The sequence below is a fragment of the Heptranchias perlo genome, chromosome 1 (assembly GCF_035084215.1).
Source record: "Heptranchias perlo isolate sHepPer1 chromosome 1, sHepPer1.hap1, whole genome shotgun sequence".
In the NCBI taxonomy this organism is placed as follows: domain Eukaryota; kingdom Metazoa; phylum Chordata; class Chondrichthyes; order Hexanchiformes; family Hexanchidae; genus Heptranchias; species Heptranchias perlo.
In genome coordinates, this window is record NC_090325.1 from 109,520,477 (window position 1) to 109,547,128 (window position 26,652).

At 43.4% G+C, this 26,652-nt stretch overlaps 1 protein-coding gene and 1 long non-coding RNA gene across 3 annotated transcripts in view; one reads left to right on the forward strand and one right to left on the reverse strand.

Annotated features, from left to right (window-relative positions):
• Window positions 1-2,087: 2,087 nt before the first annotated feature.
• Window positions 2,088-25,776, forward strand: LOC137324840 (uncharacterized). Its single transcript, XR_010963729.1, has 4 exons — window positions 2,088-2,202; window positions 6,765-6,842; window positions 23,441-23,620; window positions 25,430-25,776. It is a non-coding gene; the product is annotated as an uncharacterized lncRNA (long non-coding RNA).
• The window catches only part of LOC137324823 (cytoplasmic polyadenylation element-binding protein 2-like), a 117,139-nt gene continuing 112,230 nt past the window's right edge, over window positions 21,744-26,652 (reverse strand). For both annotated transcript variants that reach the window (XM_067989560.1, XM_067989552.1), the window contains one exon: window positions 21,744-25,674. In XM_067989560.1, coding sequence (XP_067845661.1) covers window positions 25,447-25,674 — 228 coding nt within the window. In that variant the 3' untranslated portion in view covers window positions 21,744-25,446. The remainder of the gene's footprint in view (window positions 25,675-26,652) is intronic.

Here is a 26,652-nt window from a genome sequence, read left to right on the forward strand (position 1 = left end):
TCCTGTCACTTTGGTTGCTGAAGGGCCTGGAATAGAACAAAAGGCAATATTAAGCATCATCACAGATGTGTATTGTTGCAATGAGCATACTGAGGTGTTCAACATGCCAAGTATTGTTGACATCAATTCATGTTGTGTGTAGTAAATGTTAAATTTGTGTCACCAGACATTTGTGGGGTGCTAGTCTCGGCATCCCCGATGGGCAAGCGCTCGAGGGTGTGGCTGATCTGCAGAGCTCCTCCGCCTCTGTGAGGACCACTATTTGTTGTGGCCCCCCTCCAGTCCTCGCCCTCTCCCATACATTTTGCGCTCTCTACCCCTATAAGGGGAGAAAGTACAGACGTGTGAGTGAGTGATGGTGAAGTGGTCAGCCAATGAATATATTGCTTTGTGTGAGGCTGACCGTGAAAGAGATGCATCAGAGGGGGAGTATGAGACAGAGCCATCACATTGGATGAGGATTGGGGTGAGTGGTAGTGATGGGGTCACAAATGGGGAGGTGAGGAAGTGCTCAGGGAGAGAAGGTAAGTTGAGAGGATGAGCCTTAAGTGGGTGTGAGGGGTGAAGTGATGGAGTAATCTTGGCAGTGCAGAATGAGTTGGGGGGTGGGGGCAGTGATGTGCACCACGGAATGCAGGAGAATCAGTAAATGTACTCACTTTTGCTGACCTAGCACTGGGCCCAAGTGTGGGATATGTTGCCACTGCTGGTGACCTCCTCTGCCACCTCGAGCCAAGCCTTCTTGATGGCAGAGGCAGGGCGCTTCCTCCTGTTGGCCGGGAAAAATAGTTCCCTCCTCACCCTGGCCAGCAGCACCTCAAGTGAGGCGTCACTGAATCTTGGAGCTGGCTTGACCCTCTGCTGCTCCATTTTGTATGCTTGCTCCTTGCTCGAACAAAAGCCATTGGTGTAATGGCCCTTTAAATCCAGACAGTGCAGTGACAGCAGGTCATGTGAGTGCGCAGTCTGCCCGCTGCGCAGCTTTCGGACGGCAAACCCAGAAACAACATTAAGGGCCATCAATTAAGTCGCGATCACCTGGGGAACAATAAGATTTTTTTTTGGATTATCCGCGCACCCATTGACCCACCCCCCGCTGCCATTTTAAAATCGTGCCCAAGGTATCACAATTATGTGGGACAGGCTGGATGGAACAGAGGGTCTTTTCCTGTCCGTCATTGATCGTATTTTCATAAACAGTTGGTGTCCCTAAGGCAGGGTAGGGGGGGACGTCAGTGCTAAGACAGCAGGAAAGTGGTATAAAATAGAAATGCTGGAAATGCACTGGAGGTCAGCCAGCAGCTGAAGGAGAGAGATAGGTTAACATTAACATTTTGCATATAATCCTTTTATCAGTTCTGATGAAGTGACCCACCTGAAACATTAACATATCTTCCTCGGTCAGATGCTGATTTGAACTGGTGTGCATTTCCAGCATTTGTGGTTTTTCTCTTTATCTCTGATAAATGATTATCCTGGGTTCTGAGGGAGGACCTGAATTACCAGATAAGTTAGATGAGTTAAATGGCCTTTACTTGTGTTTTTTTTAAAAAAACAATTTTATTCTCCCTTTCGAAGGTACTGATTTTCGCAGGATAGATTTTGTTGGGCGCTGGCAGTCCTCTGGTACTTCATTCAAGTGGCCATTCATCACATGTAAATCTAGGCAGCGAGTGTCATCAACATATCTGGGAACTACAGCCGAGCCCAATCTTATTGTCTGCCACCAACTATATGCAGGTGTCACCAAATAGAAATCAGGAGTGGGAGCCCCGACTGAATTCTGCCCTCGAGAGTTTAGGAGTACCAAGGCTGGCTTTATCACAGCTGTCTGCAGTCAATCCCTCCCGAGCACCCTTTTGAAGTCAGTTCTGTATGTATATAATCAGGCAGGGCACCAATGTGGTAATGTAACATTACTGCATACCATGCGGACTACTACTCTGCTGCTGTGTAAACTGGGCAGAGTTCAGAGTACAAAGTGACATCATGTGGCATGATTTCACCACTCATGTAAACACTATTTTTGGATGTATGTATTAGGTTACTTTAGAGTCTACTGTGAAAAAAATCATTGAATATAAATGGGTTTGGGACATGAATCCCTTCTTTCATTCATTATGCACGATGTGACCTCAGCTGTAAATCTGATCCAGGCGGAAGGTTCCCTCAATCCCCCAGACTACTGAACTTCCTTTGCAGGTAACAACTTCTTAGCATATTTTCTGTCACAAAATATTCTTAGTTGTAGCTCTAAGTGATACTATTTAAAATGTGGAGAGGGTGACTCTAATGTGTAGGGAAAAATAAGCACCATTATTATTTTCTGGAACTGTTGAAGCATTCTGCTGCTATTAAATCCTGTACGCAATGTCACTGTTGAAGCCCCAATCAACTTTGTTGCAATCCTGCAGAGAAAAATCTGTGAGAATGTATAAAGGATTTTGAATTGAGTTGCTTTCGTGTACCATTCAAATGTGCTGCAATGCTTAGAGTTAAAAAAAACGACTTTGCTTTCTCAATGGGACAATTACAAACATAACATTTTTTAAAAATTCGTTCAGGGGATGTGGGCGTCGCTGGCGAGGCCAGCATTTATTGCCCATCCCTAATTGCTCGTGAAGGTGGTGGTGAGCCGCCTTCTTGAACCGCTGCAGTCCAGGTGGTGAAGGTTTTCCCACAGTGCTGCTAGGAAGGGAGTTCCAGGATTTTGACCCAGCGACGATGAAGGAACAACGATATATTTCCAAGTCGGGATGGTGTGTGACTTGGAGGGGAATGTGCAGGTGGTGGTGTTCCCATGTATTTGCTGCCCTTGTCCTTCTAGGTGGAAGAGGTCGCGGGTTTGGGAGGTGCCGCCGAAGAAACCTTGGTGAGTTGCTGCAGTGCATCTTGTAGATGGTACATACTGCAGCCACGGTGCGTCAGAGAGTGAATGTTTAGGGTGGTGGGTGAGGTGCCAATCAAGTGGGCTGGTTTGTCCTGGATGGTGTCAAGTTTCTTGAGTGTTGTTGGAGCTGCACTCATCCAGGCAAGTGGAGAGTATTCCATCACACTCCTGACTTGTGCCTTGTAGATGGTGGAAAGGCTTTGGGACGTCAGGAGGTGAGTCACTCGCCGCAGAATACCCAGCCTCTGACCTGCTCTTATAGCCACAGTATTTATGTGGCTCGTCCAGTTAAGTTTCTGGTCAATGGTGACCCCCAGCATGTTGATGGTGGGAGATTCAGTGATGGTAATGCCGTTAAATGTCAAGGGGAGGTGGTTAGACTCTATCTTGTTGGAGATGGTCATTGCCTGGCATGAATGATACTTGCCACTTATCAGTCCAAGCCTGGATGTCGTCCAGGTCTTGTTGCATGTGGGCATGGACTGCTTCATTATCTGAGGGGTTGTGAATGGAACTGAACACTGCAATCATCAGCGAACATCCCCATTTCTGACCTTATGATAGAGGGAAGGTCATTGATGAAGCAGCTGAAGATGGTTGGGCATAGGACACTGCCCTGAGGAACTCCTGTAGCAATGTCCTGGGGCTGAGATGATTGGCCTCCAACAACCACTACCATCTTCCTTTGTGCTAGGTATGACTCCAGCCACTGGAGAGTTTTCCCCCTGATTCCCATTGACTTCAATTTTACAAGGGCTCCTTGGTGCCACACTCGGTCAAATGCTGCCTCGACGTTCAGCTCTTTTGTCCATGTTTGGACCAAGGCTGTAATGAGGTCTGGAGCCGAGTGGTCCTGGCGGAACCCAAATTGAGCATCGGTGAGCAGGTTGTTGGTGAGTAAGTGCCGCTTGATAGCACTGTCGATGACACCTTCCATCACTTTGCTAATGATTGAGAGTAGACTGATGGGGCAGTAGTTGGCCGGATTGGATTTGTCCTGCTTTTTGTGGACAGAACATACCTGGGCAATTTTCCACATTGTCAGGTAGACGCCAGTGTTGTAGCTGTACGGGAACAGCTTGGCTAGAGGCACAGCTAGTTCTGGAGCACAAGTCTTCATCACTACAGCTGGGATGTTGTCGGGGCCCATAGCCTTTGTTGTATCCAGTGCACTCAGCCGTTTCTTGATAGCACGTGGAGTAAATCGAATTGGCTGAAGACTGGCTTCTGAGATGATATCAGGAGGAGGCCGAGATGGATCATCTACTCAGCACTTCTGGCTGAAGATATTTGCAAACGCTTCAGCCTTGTCTTTTGCACTCACGTGGTAGGCTATGTCATCATTGAGGATATACAAGTTTAGATAGCAGGGGTCACTGAACGAAGAATGTAGGATTGATTGGATGAAGCATATGTATCAAGAAATGTCAACTCTTACCATGTGGTAATGGATGGGGAGCTGGAGCTGTAAAGCAGGATTTAATTTGCAATGATAGCCACAGAGTACAATAGTGTAATTGAAGGTTCAGTGGGTGACAGGTTTTGTGTAAAGGAGGGAGAGGAGAAGGTCACATTTGATGACTGTAAATTTTGATGTCACTTTAAGTGTATCTAGTCACCTTGCATAAGTGATTCACGAGTCCGTCCTACCTTATTGGGGTAGATTTTCAACTTGCGTAAAACTAACCGTGCAGATCGGCTGCTTGTTTATAGAATCCACCTGACTTTAATTTCAATTGACTTACACCTGGGCGGCAAATTGAAACTCTAACCCATTGTCTCTTTTTCGGTCTCAAAATGTTGCAGATTTATCTAATAAAAGGCCAAATTTTGCAACAGTGTGCAAGTGAAGAAAAGGAATCCCAGCACATAACTGAGCCCCAGAATAGATGACAACTAATCCTTGAAACCTCGTTAGCAGATGATTCAATGTACACCCAGATATCGAGTAAGATTTGATCCTTTATGAAATTCTGTAACACTACGAAAAGCAGAGTAATCATCATGAAGGGCAGGCTGATACTCAGTGGCATTATAAACCTCAAAAGATGTAGATTATCAAATTTTACCACATTTATATGCTGCAGAGTTGCTTCAAATAGAAGCAGTTCCGTTTATCTCTGCTGCTGGTGCTGGAATCAACACTGTTTACATTGCCGAGCTCTGGTGGCAATTCTAAAACAGCTATGCATGATCTGTCATTTAAAAGTCACAAACACTACATGTGTTTTCTTGCCATAGACCTCCCCAGTGGCAGAGAAGGTTTATCCAGACCAGTAGTGTGAAAGCAACATCGCTCAGCGTGGCTCTGGACCGAGAAAAACTGTTGGCCTGTGGAATCCAATGCAATCAGCAGCATTCTGCATTTACCACTAGTGTCACAGGGAAAACCATTTCTGGAGTTGATACTTTGTACTCCCTCATTTTGCTTAACAGCACTCTGGCTGTAATCATTTCTGCCCATGGTGGCAATGCTGTAAGACAAATAGAATAAGTGGTACTTTGCAAAACTACAGATACAAGTGACGTTATAAAGTCACTTCAGTTACAAAAACAAAATAAAGATAAAGACAAGAGGATGCTACCTGTCTAAATGCAATTCTTGCATCTAGTGCACATCTAGCACTCTTCAGACATCGTACTTCAAAGTATTACACTTTGTTACAAATCCAAACAATCTTTTAAAATATATCGAGAGAAGAGAAAGAAAGCTCGTCATTTCCTGCTGTTTTTTTTTCTCTGAACAGAAGCCAGGGATTTTGAAGTATCTGCCAATCACCCTCTAATTGACTTCAGGGTGTATCCAACTGGAATTAGCCTCTAATTGACCTCAGGATCTGCCTATTTACAGCAATTATACCTTAAAGGGACAGAACAGTTACTCACAATTCCACTTCTGCAGCAGAGTAATAGTTTTACATGGTATAGCACAACTGTTATATCCTCTGACTTACCATGGGAAATCTGCGAGTTAGTTGTATGTGTCACCGATGTACTGAGCTATATTTAATGACTGGCAGTGCATGTTTATGCAAAAGAAAAAGTGACCCAATACATGGATCAGACTTCCGGGGTGGGCGGTGGAGGTAGTGGAGGCAAGAACCCTGGAATCATTTAAGAAACACTTGTGGTGGAGGAACTGCAGTTTTTTTTATTTGCTCGGTGAATGAGCTTAAATAGGCCAAATAATAAAGTCATATATTCAGTCCTTAATTTTACATATTTTTTGTTACTTGTTCTTGGGATATGAACGATACTGGCAAGGCAGCATTTATTGCCCATCCCTAGTTACCCTGAGAGCATTAAGAGTCAATCATATAGATTGGGATTGAATCAGGTAGGAATGGCAGGTTCCATTCCCTAAATGACATTAATAAACCATTTGGGTTTTTACAACAATCTAGCAGCTTCCATGATTATTTTTGTCAGTGCCAGCCCACAGATTAGCAGATTTATTGAAACAAAAACAGAAAATGCTGGAGAAGCTCAGCAAGTCAGGCAGCATCTGTGGAGAAAGAAACAGAGTTAACGTTTCAGGTCGAAGACCTTTCGTCAGAACTGGAAGATGTCTTCGACCTGAAACGTTAACTCTGTTTCTTTCTCCACAGATGCTGCCTGACTTGCTGAGCTTCTCTGGCATTTTTTGTTTTTGTTTCAGATTTCCAGCATCCGCAGTATTTTGCTTTTGCACCAACTTTATTGAATTCACTATCACAATTTTCCATGGTGGGATTTGAACTCATGGGGCATGATTTTAACATGGAGCCGGGAACTCAGTGGGTGGGAGATTTTTGCATGGGAAACCTGGAAGTAAAGTGAGCTCATCAGAATCTGCGATCACAACTCAATTGAAGGCAATTACTTTTGCTTCCAGGTTTCCCGCGCGATAGCCAGCCAGATTGACAGACTGCCTGCCTGTTGGGAGGGAAACCAGCTGGGGAGCGGATGCCAGGTAAGTCTGAGATGGGTTTAGGGGTGGAGTCGTAGACATCTTGGGGGCGGGGGGGGGGGGACTCGGCCAATGAGAGTGTGGTCTCGGTGAGGAGGGGGGTGGGTCTTGGCGTGAATGCTGTTTCAATATCCTAACTAACAATTTCTGAGATGGGGGTGAATGAGAGTTTCTGATCCTATGCCAGAATTTCTGCGTGGTGGTGGGGAGAAGGAGGTTAATTGTCCTATCCTGGAATTTCTGCTATGTGTTTGTGGTCCTATGTGGTCAGTCGTCCAGCTGGGTGGGACTGTGCTCACCTGGTTCCATTCTTTTCTATTCAGTCGTAGCCAGAGAATCACCTGCAATGGCTTCTCTTTCCGCTCCTGCACCGTTACCTCTGGAGTCCCCAAGGATCTATCTATGGCCCCCTCCTGTTTCTTATCTATGTGCGGCCTCTTGGCGACATCATCTGAAAACACGTCAGTTTCCACGTGTACGCTGACGACATCCAGCTCTACCTCAGCATCACCTCTCTCGACCCCTCCACTGTCTCTTATTTGTCACACTGTTTGTCCGACGTCCAGTACTGGATGAGCAAAAATTTTCCCCAACTAAATATTGGAAAGTCCAAAGCCATTGACTTCGGTCCCTGCCACAAACTCCGTTCCTTAGCCACTGACCCCATCCCTCTCCCTGGCCACAGTCGGAGGCTGAACCAGACCGTTTGCAACCTTGGCGTCCTATTTGACTCTGATATGAGTTTCTGACCACATATCCACTCCATCACCAAGACCGCCTACTTCCACCTCCGTTACCTCACCTGTCTCCGCCCCTGCCTCAGCTCATCTGTTGCTGAAACCCTCATCCATGCCTTTGTTACCTCTAGACTCGACTATTCCAATGGTCTCCTGGCCAGCCTCCCACCTTGCACCCTCCATAAACTTGAGCTCATCCAAAACTTTGCTGCCCGTATCCTAACTCGCACTTGAAGTCCCATTCACCCATTACCCCTGAGCTCGCTGACCTACATTGGCTCCCAGTCTAGGAACGCCTCGATTTAAAAATTCTCATCCTTGTTTTCAAATCCCTCCATGGGCTCACCCCTCCCTATCTCTGTTACCTCCTCCAGCCCTACAACCCTCTGAGATCTCTGCGCTCCTCCAATTCTGGCCTCTTGCGCATCCCCGATTTTAATCGCTCCACCATTAGCAACCATACCTTCAGCTGCCCAGGCCCTAAGCTCTGGAATTCCCTCCCTAAATCTCTCCGTGTCTCTACCTTTCTCTCCTCCTTTAAGACGCTCCTTGAAACCTACCTCTTTGACCAAGCTTTTGGTCACCTGTCCTAATATCTCATTATGTGGTTCGGTGTCAAATTTTGTTTGATGACGCACCTGTGAAGTGCCTTGGGACCTTTTACTATGTTAAAGGCGCTATATAAATGCAAGTTGTTGTTGTTTATGCTGTGGGGATGCATTTGGGTTTATGGTCTTTTTTTGGGGGGGGGATTCTCGGATATATACTCATTGACTTGGTTCCCAATTTTTGCTCAGTGGGTGGGGTTTGCTTTGTTATTTTTTTGCTCAGTGGGGGCCATGTTCATTATTCTACTGGGAGATGTAGAAAGTGATGCAATGGTGGTGCTGCGGGGAAGATATTTCTTTTCATTGGTTGCAGTTTTTGCTAGTAGATCTCCCATGGCATTGCACATGGTGAGTCAAAATCAATGCAACTTTTCAGGTCAACCAAGGGAGATAATTGAACCAAGACAGGGAGGGGAGGGGTGAGAGAAAGGGAGAGGGCAAGAACAGTGAAGGCAGACTGAGTGAAGGGGAGAGGCAGCGAGGGGGAGAAATGGGGAGGGAAGAGAGGGTGGATAGAGGGTGAGGACAGTGGAGGGGTGGGGTGAGGGAGAGATGAGGGGAGAGGAGGATGGTAAGGGAGAGGAAAGAGGGAAAATGAAAGAGGAGGGGTGGAATAAAGAGGGAGCAGGAGGAGGGAGAGGGAGTGAATAAGATGAGGTGGAGGAGGAGAGAAGCAGGTGAGAGGGAGAGAGGGACGAGTGGGGGAAGGGGCAGGAGCATGAGATTTATCCAATTTCTGGATGGGGTCCCTTGGTGCTTCCCAGAAACTCAGCAACAAGTCCGACTGATAGTTTCCTCGGCAGGTTGGAAGTTTGCCGAGCTGTTTGAGGGACACGTACACTCGCCGTCAGCACAAGTGTAATTCAAGTAGATTTGTTAATGAACTTTTTCAATCATTTCTGGTTGGCTTCTGTGTTTTATGTTATTTGGGATTCATTCTTTGGGGTTGCCTATTGCTCTGAGGATTCTACTGTTGATTCTCTGTGTGTTTCCACCATCCTGGATTTCCACGGACGTTTACTCTTTGCAGGTTACACATATTCCTGTATTTTTAAGGTACTCTACATTTCCTTATGTTTACAAAGAACTTTAGGTTTTTTATTGCTGATCATATATTGGCGGGAGAAGACAGCAGAAAACAGATCCCAATATTAAGCAAAGAAAGACCTGCAGCCAAAGTACTGAAGTTGAGCAGGGAGTCAATGGGAGCCACCAGCATCTCACACCCACCACAGTACAGGCCGGTCTATATTGAGGCTGCACAGGGAGGAGGGCATGAAGAGCTGGTTCCAGTTTCAGGCCAGGAGTAAGGAACATATACCAGGGAGAGCAGGAGAGAAGTGATTTGATGATCAGTGCAATATAAGTAACATTCATATTTTGAGCTACCTAACAGCACCAGCACTAGCATTAGCAAGAAAAGATGAAATGTATAAGGGATGTCCCTGGCAGTCATTTCTGCTGCATATGAGAAATGTGGTGGATTCAATCAAAGGGCTTGTCAACAATTGCTGAGGGAAATCTCAGCTGTGGAAAAAGAACGACCTTTGGGAACTCTGGTGTGGAAAGTAGATTTATTAGAGCAAATATGACAGAGACGAAGAAAATTAGAGAAAGGGATGAAGTATTTACTGGAAGTGGGGTGGGAAGAAACACAATCCAAATAGTTGTGGGCGTCTGAGCTTGTAATAAAAATCTCTGGAAAGCTCATTACCAAAGATGGAGAGAGAGAGAGAAAGCCAGAAAAAGAAATGAAGAGATGCACCACACAAAGGTAAAGAATGGATGAGAATTTGAAAGATCTTTGAAGTGCTATAATCTATATCAACAAAAGAACCAAGTTCTTATAAAATTTTATGATCCTTTCAAGTAATTTGACTGCAGAATATTCCAATATTTCAGATGTTGTCATCATTCTTAAAAATATATACTTGTGCACATACTCACCACTGACTCAGGATGTTAACAATTGATAATTTTCTGAATATTTAATTTAATTGAGTGAAGTATGAGTTTGTCTGAGAGAACTGAGAGACCAGCTGCGATACGTGAGCTGTTATTGATTTGTGTCAATCATAGGTTTAAAGGGCCAAACAACTTCGGCTGCATCTTGCCTCCGTTTCAATGGCGAGATTCAGAAGCCATGGGAAACTTGTGCAAGTCAAGTAAAATTCGCTTCAGGTTCAGAATCAACAAAAAATGACCTACCTCAAGTATTTAAAGAAGGTAAATTGCCCCTTTAATAATCCACCCGCTGGCATTAATTGGGGACGCAACTTCTGGGTTTCGGCTGCGTGCACACATCCAAACGCGCCCACATTAAACTTGGAAGTGGGTGCATTGGAACCGGGTTACGGTCGCGCTTCAAAATGCTGTTATTTTAACCTCCCAATCACCAGTTCTTTGGAGTTAAAATTACCTCCATGTCCTCTGGATTGATAGTTCTCTTTCACCCTCACTCTTCCACTTGGTACTTGCGCATGGACCTCACATGAATGCAGCCCTTCAATGAGTGCATCATTACCTCTTACCTCTGGAGACCCCCAAGGATCTATCCTTGGTCCCCTCCTATTTCTCATCCACATGCTGCCCCTCGGCGACATCATCTGAAAACACGATGTCAGATTCCACATATAAGCTAACAACACCCAGCTCTACCTCACCACCACCACTCTCGACCCCTCCACTGCCTCTGATTTCTCACACTGCTTGTCCAGTATTGGATGAGTAGAAATTACCTCCAATTAAATGTTGGGAAGACCAAAGCCATTGTCGTCGGTCCCCGCCACAAACTCTGTTCCCGAGCTAGTGACTCCATCTCTCTCCCTGACCACTGTCTGAGGCTGAACCAGACCATTCGTAACCTTGGCGTCCTACTTGACCCTAAGACGAGTTTCCGACCACATATCCATCACCAAGACCGCCTACTTCCACCACTGTAAAATTGCCCGTCTCTGCCCTGCCTCAGCTCACCTGCTGCTGAAACCCTCATCCATGCCTTTGTTACTCTAGACTTCCAATGTTCTCCTGGCTGGCCTCCCATCTTGGACCCTCTGTAAACTTGAGCTCATCCAAAACTCTGTTGCCTGTATCCTAACTCGCACCAAGTTCCGTTTACCCATCACCCCTGTGCTCGCTGACCTACGTTGGTTCCCGGTCTGGCAATGCCTTGATTTAAAAATTCTCATCCTTGTTTTCAAATTCCTCCATGGCCTCGGCCCTCCCTATCTCTGTAACCTCCTATAACCCTCCATGATCTCTGTCCTCCTCCAATTCTAGCCTTTTGCACATCCCCGATTTTAATCGCTCCACCTTCGGCGGCCGTGCCTTCAGGTGCCTAGGCCCTAAGCTCTGGAATTCCCTCCCTAAACCCCTCCACCTCTCTCTCCTCCTTTAAAACGCTCCTTAAAAGCTATATCCAAACTTTTGACCACCTGTCCTAATATCTCCTTATGTGTCTCGGTGTCAAATTTTATTTGATAATCGCTCCTGTGAAATGCCTTGGGACGTTTTACTACAATAAAGGCTCTGTGTAAAGGCAAGTTGTTATTGTTCTAGCTCCCAGCTCACAAGTCTTTGTGATCTTCAAGCTCTTGTTCTCCCTGTACTAGTCCCAACCTATTGTCACTAGCGATGCATTGAATGTCTTGAGAAGCGCAGCCCTTTCCTAATATCTGCATTCTTCCTGCAGAAAGAAATGGAACGCAATGTGTATCACACCGAGTGTGGCATCAAGGAGCCCTAGTGAAATTGAAGTCGGTGGAAATCAGGGGGAAAACTCTCCAGTGGCTAGAGTCTTACTAGCACAAAGGAAGATGGTAGTGGTTGTTGGAGGTCAATCAGTTTAGCCCCAGGACATTGCTGCAGGAGTTCCTCAGGGCAATGTCCTAGGCCCAACCATCTTCAGCTGCTTCATCAATGACCTTCCCTCCATCATAAGGTCAGAAATGGGGATGTTCGCTGACGATTGCACAGTGTTCAGTTCCATTCGCAACCCCTCAGATAATGAAGCAGTCCGTGCCCACATGCAGCAAGACCTGGACAGCATCCAGGCTTGGGCTGATAAGTGACAAGTAACATTCGTGCCAGACAAGTGCCAGGCAATGACCATCTCAAACAAGAGAGAGTCTAACCACCTCCCCTTGACATTCAACAGCATTACCATTGCCGAATCCCCCATCATCAACGTCCTGGGGGTCACCATTGACCAGTAACTAAACTGCACCAGCCACATAAATACTGTGGCTACAAAAGCAGGTCAGAGGCTGGGTATTCTGCGGCGAGTGACTCACCTCCTGACTCCCCAAAGCCTTTCCACCATCTACAAGGCACAAGCCAGGAGTGTGATGGAATACTTTCCACTTGCCTGGATGAGTGCAGCTCCAACAACCCTCAAGAAGCTCGACACCATCCAGGACAAAGCCGCCCGCTTGATTGGCACTCCATCCACCACCTTAAACATTCACTCCCTTCACCACCGGCGCACTGTGGCTGCAGTGTGTACCATCCACAGGATGCACTGCAGCAACTCACCAAGGTTTCTTCGACAGCACCTCCCAAACCCGTGACCTCTACCACCTAGAAAGACAAGAGCAGCAGGCGCATGGGAACAACACCACCTGCACGTTCCCCTCCAAGTCACACACCATCCTGACTTGGAAATATATCACCGTTCCTTCATCATTGCTGGGCCAAAATCCTGGAACTTCCTACCTAACAGGACTGTGGGAGAACCTTCAGCACACGGACTGCAGCGGTTCAAGAAGGCGGCTCACCACCACCTTCTCGAGGGCAAGTGGGGATGGGCAATAAATGCTGGCCTTGCCAGCGACGCCCACATCCCATGATTGAATAAAAAATAATGTCTCTGGGAGCCAGGACATTGGGTGGGAGTTGGAAGAGCTCCCTGACAGCAGGCAGCTGACTCACTATGAGGAGCTGTTGAAGATGCACTCTGTGTTAGCAAATGGAGACAAAGAAGTCAGTGGCCTTGGCTATCTTTAGGTGCGTCTTCTCAGTGTTTCACTTTTCCATTCTTGCTGCAGAAGCCCCTGTTGCTTCCCAGCACAATTCTTGTAAATTCTTCTCCAACCCTGCTTTTCTCTGGGTAAGCACCACCTATTCTAACCTTTACTTCTGCAGATCAATTGCAGTAAAGACAAGAGGAGGAGGAAACAGAGCAGGAGGAAGATGGGCTTGATCCCAACGCGTCGGCACGGGCCAACCTCAGCATCCACACCGACATTTGCGCTTTCTCTCCCACTCACTGCTTAGAAACATTCAGACAGGAGCAGAAAGATAGTGGGCATGAACGCTTTACACTGAGTGGGTGACCGAGCATGAGGAAGCCAGAAAATTGAGAAGTGGAAAAGACCTGCTGGTCTTGAGGAAAGACTCAGGAGATGGCAGCCCTTGACTGAATCACCTGCGGACTCAGATCCGATGGGTCCTGCTTGGAAAGAATGATGCTTTATGAGAATTATACTTATGTTCAGATCTATCTCACAGCATTCAGCAGATGGCAGGGGAAACAGTGGAGACCACTTCCATCCTATGAGCCAACATCAGGGGAGTGTTTTCAATGTTGTAGACTACCCCGGGGTGTATGACAGCTTCAGTCACTTCTGCAGCTGTCCAGATGAACCATTGCTCCCTTCAGGCCTCTTCCATGAACATGGTGAACAGAGAGATCCCCTTAGGGAAACCCACAGTGATGGCTGTTTAACTGTATTGTGCAGATTCTCAGACTGAGTCACATTGAAGTCAACTTAAGCAGCACTCCAGCAAAAAATTTGCCCAGGAATGATGAAGATATAAGCCAAAGTATTTGAGGCCATAAAGCTCTTTTATAAAAGCACTTTTGGCAGGATTAGCTGATACTTTTCACTGTGTGCAATGGAAGCAGAAATGAAGGGAATTCAAGGGTATTACATCATCTCATTATTACCATGTGATTAGCTTATATCCACAATAAATGGAATGAGTGCTTCTGATGGAAATTTGTATGACTGAAAAATGAGCCGGAAATCTGGCACTACTGGTTCCATCCCAAATTCTGCACCAGGATGCAGCTGCATACCCCTGTAATGCCTCCCCTCACTACCCCCCCCCCCCCCCCACCCAGTGCACATTTGGGGCCAGAATCTCCAAAGAGCTGACAAATAAGAGATGCTTGAGGCTAAATTGGGCCACGTAGCACCCGTTGTGTAGGCACTACATGGACTCCCAAGCCCCGAAAACGGCGTCCGAGATGCACGTTTGGCGTGACGTGCGCAGGATTGCCATATTGGTAAAGATGTTTGCACACGGACATCTAACGAATGCTGGCAGCATGTGATGTCAGGAAATTATGACATAAATCAATGTACAACGCTGATTTAAAGGGCCGCTGCTATTTTGGAACTCCACACACCAGCCAACGCGCGCTCTTAACTTCGCACAGCTGAACAGGCCTTAAATGGCATGGAGGGCACCCCCTACCAGTGCTATTTAAAGTAATAATGCAAGAGTTACAAGTTAGTTGCTGGATTATTTTTTCTAACTGCTGATGCATTTGTACCTGTTTTTGGAGGTCTCCTATACTTGAATACTAGGACTAGGGGATACAACCTAAAAATTAGAGCCAGGACTTTCAGGAATGAAGTTAGGAAACACTTCTACACGCAAAGGGTGGTAGAAGTTTAGAATTCAGTTCTGCAAACGGCAGTTGATGCTAGCTCAATTGTTAATTTTAAATCAGAGATTGATAGATTGTTGTTAACCAAAGATATTAAGGGATATGGGGCTAAGGCGGGTATATGGAGTTAGGGCAAAGATCAGCCATGATCTCATTGAATGGCGGAATAGGTTCGAGGGGCTAAATGGCCTCCTCCTATTCTTATCTTCCTATGTTCCTATGTTCCAATAACAATGTTTCTATTCTCTACAGGGAGTGGGTTGACTAGCTGACAGGCAACAGCAAGGGGACTGGCGGAGTGGCAGGGGTGGGACAGGAATGCTGTCATCCTGAGAGAGGACAGCAGGTTCATGTTCCATGGAGCCACTGTCACTTGCTGCCTCCTGTTATGCGTCACCTTCTCCTGCAAGAAAGCGGGATGTGTGTCGGTGAGTGTCCTGTAGGATGTTTGGGTGATGTGGCTGTCATGGTTGAATAGCTGCCAGTGTGTGTGACCTGTGAGTTGTGGGTGTGTGGCGTGCAACAGTGGCAATGCGTGAGATGAAGTATCTGATTGGAAGAGATGAGTACTGATTGAAAGAGTTTGTTGGTATGTGGGTGATGGGGGTGTAGTGTGTGGAGCAGTGGGTGCGGCTAGTGGTGCAGTTGGTAGGAGATGCCACTTGACAGTTGAACTCATGCACCTTGACCACTCGTGCCAAAGCAGTGAACTGTATCCATGTTCGTGGTGTTACACTGCTGGCATTGACTTCGTCCCCTACTACCTCCCACTGCCTCGGGAGCATATGTCTAGAGCGCCTCTTGCCCCCCTGTGAGTGTAGGTTACCCCTCCTTCTTTCCACGTTTTGCACCAAAGCCTCTAGTGGATCATCAGAGAACCTTGGTGCACGCTCTCTCACAGGCCCGGTACAAACTCAGATTGGCCCATTGATGGGGTCTGGCGTGCAGATTGATGGATGTGGGATGTAGTTTTGAGGAACTTTTATTCAATGTTTTAAAATAAATCAACAGTTTTTAAACATAAGGATGGGACCTGCATCTATATTTTACGTGTGCAATTTCTGATCTCTGTTCAGACCCATATCTTATATTTTGAAAATATAAGAGTCCTGCAGACTTTGAGCAGCCAAGTTGCTGCTCATTAAAAATTCCAGAGTTCCCATCATCACCATGCCTCACTATATTGCAGCACAGGTTCATTTCACAATTGACTTCCACCACTCCCTGCAAACAGTGCACCTCCCTTTTAAGAGGTGCACACTGCCTTCAAGTGATGCTCGCCACTCCCAATATCTGTGCCCCCTTCTGGTGCGTGAAGCCAATCAACAGCGCAGGTAATGCTGGCTGCATGCGGCAATCACTAAAATCACCAAGCAGCATGAATGTTACGTGCTGCCTGCATCTCAACAACCGGGCGCAGGTTATTCGCGCACCGCGATCCCAATGCCCGTTTTCGGGGGTTAACCAATTTAACCCTCATTGGCTATGTAGGGTAGGTTACCTTGTTTACTAATTGACTGAGCAGTGAGCACATAAGGGGTAATTTTCCAACTTGTCTGCTGGGTACACAGGCGCACACTGCCCATGATTTTGTAACTATTTCAATGAAAATTGTGTGCAATGGGCCCCAAATTTCCAATATGTGTTCTCAACAGACAAGGCTCTCTTCTGGGAATGCAGAGCCTGAAAATTACCCCTACTGTATAGGCTAACACTTCAGTGCACCACTAAGTGGGTGTTGGATTTTCAGTTGTGCCATCTTTCAGATGAAATATTGAACCACAGTCTTGCTGTCTGTTCTCGTGGTTCAGATGGACATTAAAGTACAGATGGCACTTTTCAAAGAGGAGCAGGTGGTTCTGGTGTCCTGGACAGCATTCTTCCCTCAGCCAACACCACCAAAGATCGATTAACTGGTCATTCATCTTATTGCTGTTTGTGGGATCTTGCTGTGCAGAAAGTGGCTGCTGCCCTTTTCTACAATCACTGCATTTCAAAGTATTTAATTGTACCTGAAGTGTTTTTAGGCATTTTTGAGAGATCTGGTAAGGCACTTTACAAATGCAGGCCTTTTTTAACTAGTGAGGGCTGATTTTCTGATTGCGTGCCACCAATGGGGAGCTTTGCCTTTTGGGCACTCTGCTTATGAAGGGAGAAGAAAGAAGAGTAAAAAGAGCAGAAAATAATAAAAGCTCTGAAAGGAAGTAAAAATGAAGGCAGAAAAAAAAGGGAGGAAAAAGAAGAAAAAAGAACATTTTTAAGAGACACGTGACTGCCATTGATTTTGTGAATGGGAGAGGCTGCTTAAATGTAGAGCTCCTTATGTACCAGGTCTTTTTGTATTGTATTTTGCTGTTTAAACACCAGTGTCTCAACTCTTCTTAGAACGGGAATAGCACAATGGTTAGTGCAAAGCCCAAGAAAAAATTAACTCAATTGTTGAAATTCTCAGCTGCTTTGAGCTCAACTCATGCTGTAATGTCAGATTTGCTTCCTTTAACAGATTCCCTGCCTGCCTCAGATTCCAAGGAGTCCTTGGCCCCAATGTCGATCCTCAGAGTACTGTGCGGGACATTGAGCGCAGTTCTGATACCATTGAATCACACACTCTGGATATGGAACATAGCTGCACATTTTTGAAACATTGCCCACCTGTGCACTGAACTCTTTCTCGCCACTGCCAAAACCATGGTCTGTGCTTTCATTTCGAGGAGCAACTTCAATGCTCTGCTTATTGGTCTCCCTGGCTCCGCACTCCACAAACTCTAACTTATTCAGAGCTCTGTAGCCTGTATCGTCCTGCAAAAATCCCTGCACATCCATCACCCTTCCCCTTGGCAAGGTCCCTGACTCACCATGTCCCAACGAATTGACTTCAAGCCCTCGCCTTCATTTTTAAATCACATCGTGCTCTTGCTGCAGCCTCTCTGAATGATCTCCACCTGCACAACTTCTGCTCCTCATTCATCCCCTACTCTCTCCAGCCTACCATCTACGGTTATTCCTTCATCCACTGTGCTTCTGCTTTGTGGAATTCTCCCCAAATCTTTTTCTACCTTTATGCTTTCAAAAGCCTCCTATAAATCCTTGTCTTTGAATGCCGTTTTGGATTCCCTGTCACTTTTAAAAGTTTTTTTTCTCTTGCCTATGTTAAACACTCTCAAATGTTTTTATGTGAGGATAGGTAGATAAATGTAGGTTATTGGTTGTGGTCAGACCATACACAAGACAGACTGGTGCTTAGCCTTTGAAGGGTGGCAGATCCTTGAGTTAATTTATTCTGTAGGGTGCCATGGGCTCTCTTATGATCTCCCTGAAGACTATTCAATCAAACAACGGAAGGTATATGCTTTCTTGGTTGGGAGGGCACAGAAATCCATACCTCCAGGAGATATATTTGCCTCCAGCTGAACATGAAAAGCTTTGACATGAATCAGTACCTCTCTCTACTTCTTATTGTTCTCTATCAAAAAGTGAAAGAATGCTATTCTGATTTGTGAGAGTCAGATGAACAGAGTCATTCGCTTTAGTTTATGTCCATTTGATTGGTGAACATATTGCTTTACCAAGTGCTTATTGACAAGTGTGGACTCCCTGCTACTTTAATTGCCAACCTTTTTCTGGCCCCAAAAATGTGTCCTGCTATAATTATGTTAGGATTTCAATTGCATTCTTAATTCTCAGATAGATGGCGCTGCCTCGCAGTTTGGGTTCTCCCCTTCATATAGCTCTGGGTTTGTGCCATTGATGTGATGTGAATACCTGCTGTTAGTGGATGTGTGGCAAAAGTATAACCCAACAATTTTGGATTGCACATTTTATTCCAATATGCTACTCGAGGATCAATTACCATTTGGCTAGTGAAGTCGGAGGTTAAGAAGTGTAAATTTGGTTCGACTGGGTTCTCAGATCATCTTCCACAGATTCTAATCCCAATAGTGCCAGGGCACCCGAGGAGGCGGAACAGATGGCCCCTCAATGATTTCCTTCAGCTTCACGAACATTAGGATTTTTTTTTAAGAACACAGTATGGCCAAAGGCATTACATACTTTGCTCTGGGAGACAACCAAGGTTTTATTACCTTCTACATCTTGAATTAAAAAGAAAACTTTTCAGTTTCAATTAGATAAATATTTGAAACAGAGGAAGACACAGAGCCATTGGGAGATGGCAGGGCATTGAGATTAGTTGGCACAGACATTGTGGGTTGAATGATCTGTCTATGCTGTAAACCTCCATGGTTCTATGGAGGAATGGATTGGAGTGAGGTCACTTGTTCACAAGCCCTTCAAGAGGCGCAGAAGGAATTGGATTTTCTCATAAGCTCTAACACAGAGCAACTGAATTGGCTTACCAATGCTTTTCTTGGCACAGGAATAAACTGATATATCTTGGGGAAAGCAATAGGGCAATCAGCTCATTCAAGTGGCGCACTCTGGGAGGGGCCATGTTATCACTCGTCCATAGCATGTCAATTGAGGGTTTAGCCAGTTTTATTCTGAACTGTATCAATCAGAAGCAAAAAGCATGGTTGGATAATCACAAATACTTGCAATGCCTCTTCAGCACACGTAGAATAAGCAGATTGCATAGCTTTGGATTCATCTATCCTTTCTTTAATGGGATTTCATGGTCTTTATTTGAACTATTCAAGACACAAATTCCAAGATTCTATAGTTCATGTGGAATGGTAAATACTCACAGATCAGATTTAAGCTGTTGCAATGCCGATTGAGCAGGGTGATGCATCCCTCCCCAATTTCTTGTATTTTTCAGTTATTCAACTGCCTCACTTCTCAATTGGGCTTCGACAATGGACAGACACCCATAAGTAGAAATGAAAAAGGCAGCTTCACCTCTGTTCTTTCTGTTAAGACTCATAAAATTTTGAGGGCAGTTATGCAGACCCAGTGAGACATATGCTGTCATTTTCATTTTTTTTATTCGTTTAAGGGATGTGGGTGTCACTGGCGAGGCCAGCATTTATTGCCCATCCCTAATTGCCCTCGAGAAGGTGGTGGTGAGCTGCCTTCTTGAACCGCTGCAGTTCGTGTGGTGAAGATTCTCCCACAGTGCTGTTAGGAAGGGAGTTCCAGGATTTTGACCCAGCAACGATGAAGGAACGGCGATATATTTCCAAGTCGGGATGGTGTGTGACTTGGAGGGGAACATGCAGGTGGTAGTGTTCCCATGTGCCTGCTGCTCTTGTCCTTCTAGGTGGTAGAGGTCGCGGATTTGGGAGGTGCTGTCGAAGAAGCCTTTGCGAGTTGCTGCAGTGCATCCTGTGGATGGTACACACTGCAGCCACAGTGCGCCGGTGGTGAAGGGAGTGAATGTTTAGGGTGGTGGATGGGGTGCCAATCAAGCGGGCTGCTTTGTCCTGGATGGTGTCGAGCTTCTTGAGTGTTGTTGGAGTTGCACTCATCCAGGCAAGTGGAGAGTATTCCATCACACTCCTGACTTGTGCCTTGTAGATGGTGGAAAGGCTTTGGGGAGTCAGGAGGTGAATCACTCGCCGCAGAATACCCAGCCTCTGACTTGCTCTTGTAGCCACAGTATTTATATGGCTGGTCCAGTTAAGTTTCCTCAAGGTCCAGCTTGCTTCTCTCTCTGGGACAACTTGAGATTTCCCCTCCTTAGGGGATTTTTGTAAATGCCACAATTTGGGTCTTTCATGGCTCCCTTGTTGAGGGTTGACCCGACCTGATCCTTTGCTTTCCTGCAAAGAAAGTATTTTAATTAATGGTGGTGACTAAGATATTCCTAGACCCACCATTTCCGTTCCATACTTTGGGTTTCCATGCAGCTGTTGAGGCTAGAGAATGGATTCATTTTACAACTCTATTCCATACCAATTTCTATTTGCATAGTATATGGTTAGGCAGGGAAGAGGTCTGGTCCCAGTGATGACTTGCTTGTTCCCCCTGTATCATTTGCCCATTTTTCCCCCAATTTTTGTCCTCCTACAGGTGTGATATCCACCTGCTTCATCCAAATACTCATTCTTTTTTACTGCTCTGAAAATCATGCCCAAGACCTTCTGTAGTGTTAATTCCGTGTCCTGGTCCCAACCATACCTGCCAATAGCAGGGCCCCTTATGGTTTTCCTTGGCTTAGTCCTGGTCAAGACTCTCGCTAAATTACCTCCCGTTCAGTTCCTATGAATGATGTTACTGTTGATTTGCTTGATCTTGCTTTAGGTATTGACAATTACAAAAACTTGCTATGATTATTACTGTTGCAATATTACTATCCTGCATGGAGTGTAATGTTAATTTGTTTGTGTTTTCCTTCCTCCTTGTATTATATAATTCAATTGCTAAACAAAATTAAAATAAGTTACATCTGTTTTTCACCAGTGTCATTTAAATAGGAACATAGGAACAAGAGGCCATTCAACCCCTTGAGCCTGTTCTGCCATTCTATTACATCATGGCTGATCTATTAATAGATTAATATTCTACTCTAGAAAGAATGTATTCATGGATACTGAGATGATTATGCAGCGAAATCTAAACTCATGAATGTTGCAGTTGCTTGGTTGGAGCTGGCATTTATTGTTTATCAGAAGCAACTAAAAAAATCTACATTAATATTTGTGCGAGCCACTTATATTAAGTTTGGTGAACAGTCCATTAAAATACTGGAGTTATTAGCAGCGACAAGCAACTATCCAGACAGAGATATGATAGCCTCAGTGTAAATCCTCCTGCTACTGCAGGGAAGGAATTGCAATAATATTGGTTAGAATGAGGAATGTGAAGCTTAGTATAACAGAAACACAGATTTCAGAAGAACTGAGACCTACAACACTCCTTACTCAAAGTCAGACACGGAAAGATGAGTTAATTTTCTAATTTCAAATAGGACAGCTGACAGGTATATTTTTTAGCATAGAGCAAACATGCAAATAGTTTAATGGTTTATCAATTCAGTCAACAGTTAATATTACAAATATTTAAAAATTACTTAATATAAATAGTTGGCAGCAAACCATTCCAGTACAGAATTATCACCAGTACAACAGACAGACTGGAGGATTAGACATCAACAGAAATATGCAAAATAAAGAAATATAAAAGTTGAAAATGAAATTAAATCAAGCTTGAGGTGATCTTGTGTCCATAAAAGCATGGGTTCTCCTTTATTTAAAAATCAAACAAAATTACTAATCAACTCTCCCTATAAAGTACAAAAAGAAACAGAATTGGCAGAAATTGATGGCTGTCTAATTTGCATATCAAAGAACCATTAGTTGCTAATTACAATCTAAACACTCCTGTAAACCACTGCTCTGAATCTATACACAAGCATTTAATTAGAATCTAGAGACTTTAACAATATTACAAAGATTTTAGCTCCAAAAATAATTCAACATAAAATAAACTTTAGGAATTAGCATCATAAAATTATATTTTCCACATAAAAATACAAAATAATATTAATGACACTGGCTGAATAAGAAAATTATTCCAAGTATCATGCTACCGTTGAAAAAGTAGTCATATTTTTAAAGTAAAATAAAATAAAAACAAAATAGGCAAATATGCATGAAAAGTATCTCCTTTTTTTCTTTTTTTTAGCAAAACACTATCCAAAATAACTACAATCATTTACATCAGTACAAAGATCTCTGGATTTAAAAATATTAGCATGACAAAGGGGTAAAATTTCTGACAGTAAAAAAATGACTGTGGATAACTAGTCTGCAAATATGCAATGAAAAAAATAAATCTGCATTAAAAGGTTTACATTGTTATTCTTTTTCTTTTCTTACAAACATTAGAAACAGTATTGCACATCACAACACAGAGTCGAGGTTAGTCAGCCTTCCAAAATGTGTTATATTCAAGTCTTTCAGCATCTTTGAGGAAAGGCCTCATGGCCAGATGCAACAGGGGTTAAAATGTCAAGTGTTTCCCATAAAATATATTTGCTTATGTTTTCTTTGCAAAAACACAGCGTGGTTTTAAAAAATTAATTTCTCTGCAGAGCCCTGCATCTGGGCAGAAATACATACATTCGGGGAACACAGTATGTGAACAAGCTTATTAGAATATAAAAATAATACAATCAAAACAAAATAATTACATTTCTACAAAAATAGTGAAATAAATATGATTTCTTTAAAAAAGATGCATTACAGTGTTTACCATTTTCTTCATGGCAATGCTGAATAATTCAGGTGCTACAGTAATAAAGTTGTCTTGGGAAAGAAATGACAGCAGATGAAACAAAAATCATTCTACCACCACCCCACCCCTAAAAAGGGTTCACTTAAGATTTGTATAAATCAAATTAATTTAACAAAATACCTTGGTGATTATGCCTTTTGTTATACTTAAGGAGCTGGGGATATTTCAAATGACTGCACTTACTTTCTGCACAGTTTTATATAGAAGAGCCCTCCTAAGGTTACCACGTTAGTTTACAAATGTTTAGACCCTTCCAATTTTAGGAAGCAGAATGTATGAAAAATAAAAGTATCAATTTGTTAAATCATTTATTTGCTGAGTTAAATTATATATGCAGATCTTTCAATAACATAGCAAAACTATCGATTTCTCTTTTAAATTCAGAAAATTGAGGTATTGCAAAGGAGATGCCATCAGTCAAAAAGTGTGCCCTAAAACAGCTGACTGTTGGAAAAAACACTCACCAAGATACAAAAGTAGTGCATAACAAATGCCAATGTGGGTGTCTGAAAATGGAACAAATTTGGCAGAGAACGAATACTCCAAATAGCCTGGAGAACCATGGTAAGTAACAAATGGGAGCATTAGCCAATAAATAAATTAGTAAAAAAGCTATTCTTCAAAACAGCATTGACTTCAAACATTTTTAAAAGTTGCATCACAATCACTATAAACAGCAGAGTTAGACATGAACTACATACACAAAAGCACACCAGGAGACCACCAATGTTCAAGACCAACACCTTGCTTACATAAAAAGATTGTCCCTAAGGATTATATACGGTTGTTCTATACAGTAAATGCTTGTAATGGCATGATCACCTTTTTTTTTAAATAAATAATTGACACCCGCATAACTTTCTGCAGCTTACTAATACATTTTTCATTCTAGTGTGATTAAACTGCAGAGAAATTCAATGCTTTATGTCAAATCAGATTAATTTAACACCATAGTCATCTCCATTTTGACTTTAAAATGGTTAGCTTTAGTAAATCATGTTTCTTATATGATGAAATCAGTACCATTTTATAACTTTTTTGGGTGGGGCTTGGAGTTTGGTGATTGTTTAGCAGTGTGCTGGCCATCTTTGGTTTGTAGAGGAAGTCTGAGCCATTATACCAAAGAGTTTTATGAAAGGGGCAATGAAATCAAAAGCTTTTTATTCTTTTCTAATTAGTAATTTGTTTAAAATTCTAACTACTTTCTATTTAGGACAACAACTCACTCAGCACTAAACAAAACCCACATATTAACAAGATTGCACAGGGAATACGAGATTACATCCAGTCTGCAGAAATCGAACTCCACAACCCACCAGGTCACAATAGTGGCTGCACTTCTACTCTAAAAGCTAATTTGCATAATGTACACATAAAGTGTAGCAGTAGGACATTCTCGTTACAGGAGTCACATTTATACATGCAAGTTAGGTTTTTTTTCCTCTTTTTCTTTTAAACTATTATTGTACCTTTCATTCATGCTAACTAATTTCTAATTTTTCTGAATGTTTGCCAAAACTGACATCACATCCATTGCTGTGAAGGAACATGTATGAATATACTTTTAGTGCATGCATAAGGTGTACAAGTAAACATGCAGTTGTTTAAATTCACATTCTAAACTGTGGCAGTCTAGGCCATTGCTGCCTGCATCTAATTCTTCCATAATGCAGCCGCTATAATTATGTTTCTGATCCCATTTTGTTACTGTGTGTTCTGGCATTAAATATAACACCTATATAGCAGCAAAGCTCCTAATGCAGCTTGAGAATAATAAAAATGCTAAAATAGTTAAACCAGATCAGTCTCTTGAGGTATTATTTCTTGCAAGTCAAAATGGAGAGCAAAAACATAACCCTATTTTTTTTAAAGTTTGTGTATACATTGCAAATAGCAACATTAAAAAATAAAATTTTGTGTGGCAGAAATCACTCACCTATAGCTAAACTTGCCTCCTACTATTTGCTACCTTTGGTAAAATTACTAGGGACAGGTCTTGGAGATGAAACTGAGCTTCCTGAAATAAGTGCATGCTCCACCCATTAAAGATAGCAGCAAACTGTGCGCCCTAAGTGGCAACATTCTCACTTCTAATTTTAAGTTTTTTTATATAAAAAAATAACTTGAAAAAACTACAAAAAATCCTTTTTTTCCAAAAACATGAAAGTACCTCAAAAAAGTTAGTAAAGCCTGAGATGCAGGGTTTTGGTGACAAACAGAGGCCTGTAGTGTATTAGCTGCTACATATGATGTACGCATTGAGAGCTAGGGTAGGAGGCAGAAGAATGCACTTATTTCTCCTAACTAGTCATGGTTTCTTCAGCCTTTTAAGCCTCATGCACTCTCCTCTCTTCATCCGTCATGATCCTTCAGGCGCCTGAATGTTACGTTCAGCTCCAGCGGAAGTGAACCTGACGAGGGCGGTCGGCCCCCTCCTTCACCAGTGGCTTGTGGAACTCCCGTCCAGCACGAGAGTGGATGTTTGCCCAGCAAAATTCACAGTAATACTGCAGACAAGTGACATTGGCACAGAAAAACGGAGCAAACTTTCCACCACATCGAGCACCCTGGCATTCATCACACATTTGATCATCTAGCACGTATGGCTTAACTTCCACCTGTTGGAATAAAGTACAATTTTTGATTAATATCTTTCTTCCCATACAGTTAGTGCAAAAAATCTGAGGATCTACAAGAATGATTCCAATTTTAAGGGAAAACAGCATACATACTGTGTTAAGTTGTAAAGTTTTTAGTTTATTAAAATTATATCTTTCACATTGCAATTGTTTCCTTATGTTCAGAGTTGCCATGCTCCATAAACTATTTTCAAGAGATAATTCCTCATTCACTATATCAATAGATAGCTTACAGGCCTTATTGCTTGTTATGTTATAGAAACATTGTTGAATATTACACCAAAGGGCCTGCAGCTACAAGCACAAAGGTAGTGCATAATTGAGAGTTTCCTTTTTCTTTAAAAAAAATCAGATTTTAGCTATTTTCAGTGAGTTTGTACCAACCTAGATGACTGACTAAAAAAGTCTTGAGTTTTTCCAAGAATAATTTTATAACTTTTGTGCCAATGAAGGTGAGAGGTCTGGGAATGGAACAGCTTTCCCAATATTGTCACCCAATGTCAGCTTGAAGCACTTCCAGATAACTTGCACATCCTCACCAGCCAGCCTCAAGGCCCGAGTGAAAAGTCAAATTTGTGCCAAACTGTTGGTAGTTTTCCATTGAGAGTGTATGCCTGCTGAGACCCCAAGTTCATTTCATGTAGGAGATTTGCAATCTGCAGAAACTTCAGAATCATATCATTTGTATTGAGTTCAAACTCATTTTTAAAATAATCTCAAGAGATTCATCAAAGTGTTATTAAACAAATGCTCAGAGGCTGTTGCAGGATCAGTGAACTATTCCGAATAAAACAATGCAGCTAGTATGGGGAACTGAGCTCCTAGTAATTAGCTGGCTAGATCAGAACTTCCCAATTCAGATTATATCCTTAATTCAATATTAACAGTATGAAAATTAACTCAGATTCTACTTAATCAGGAAGTACAATGCAGTTTACCTCTACATTAACATTCATG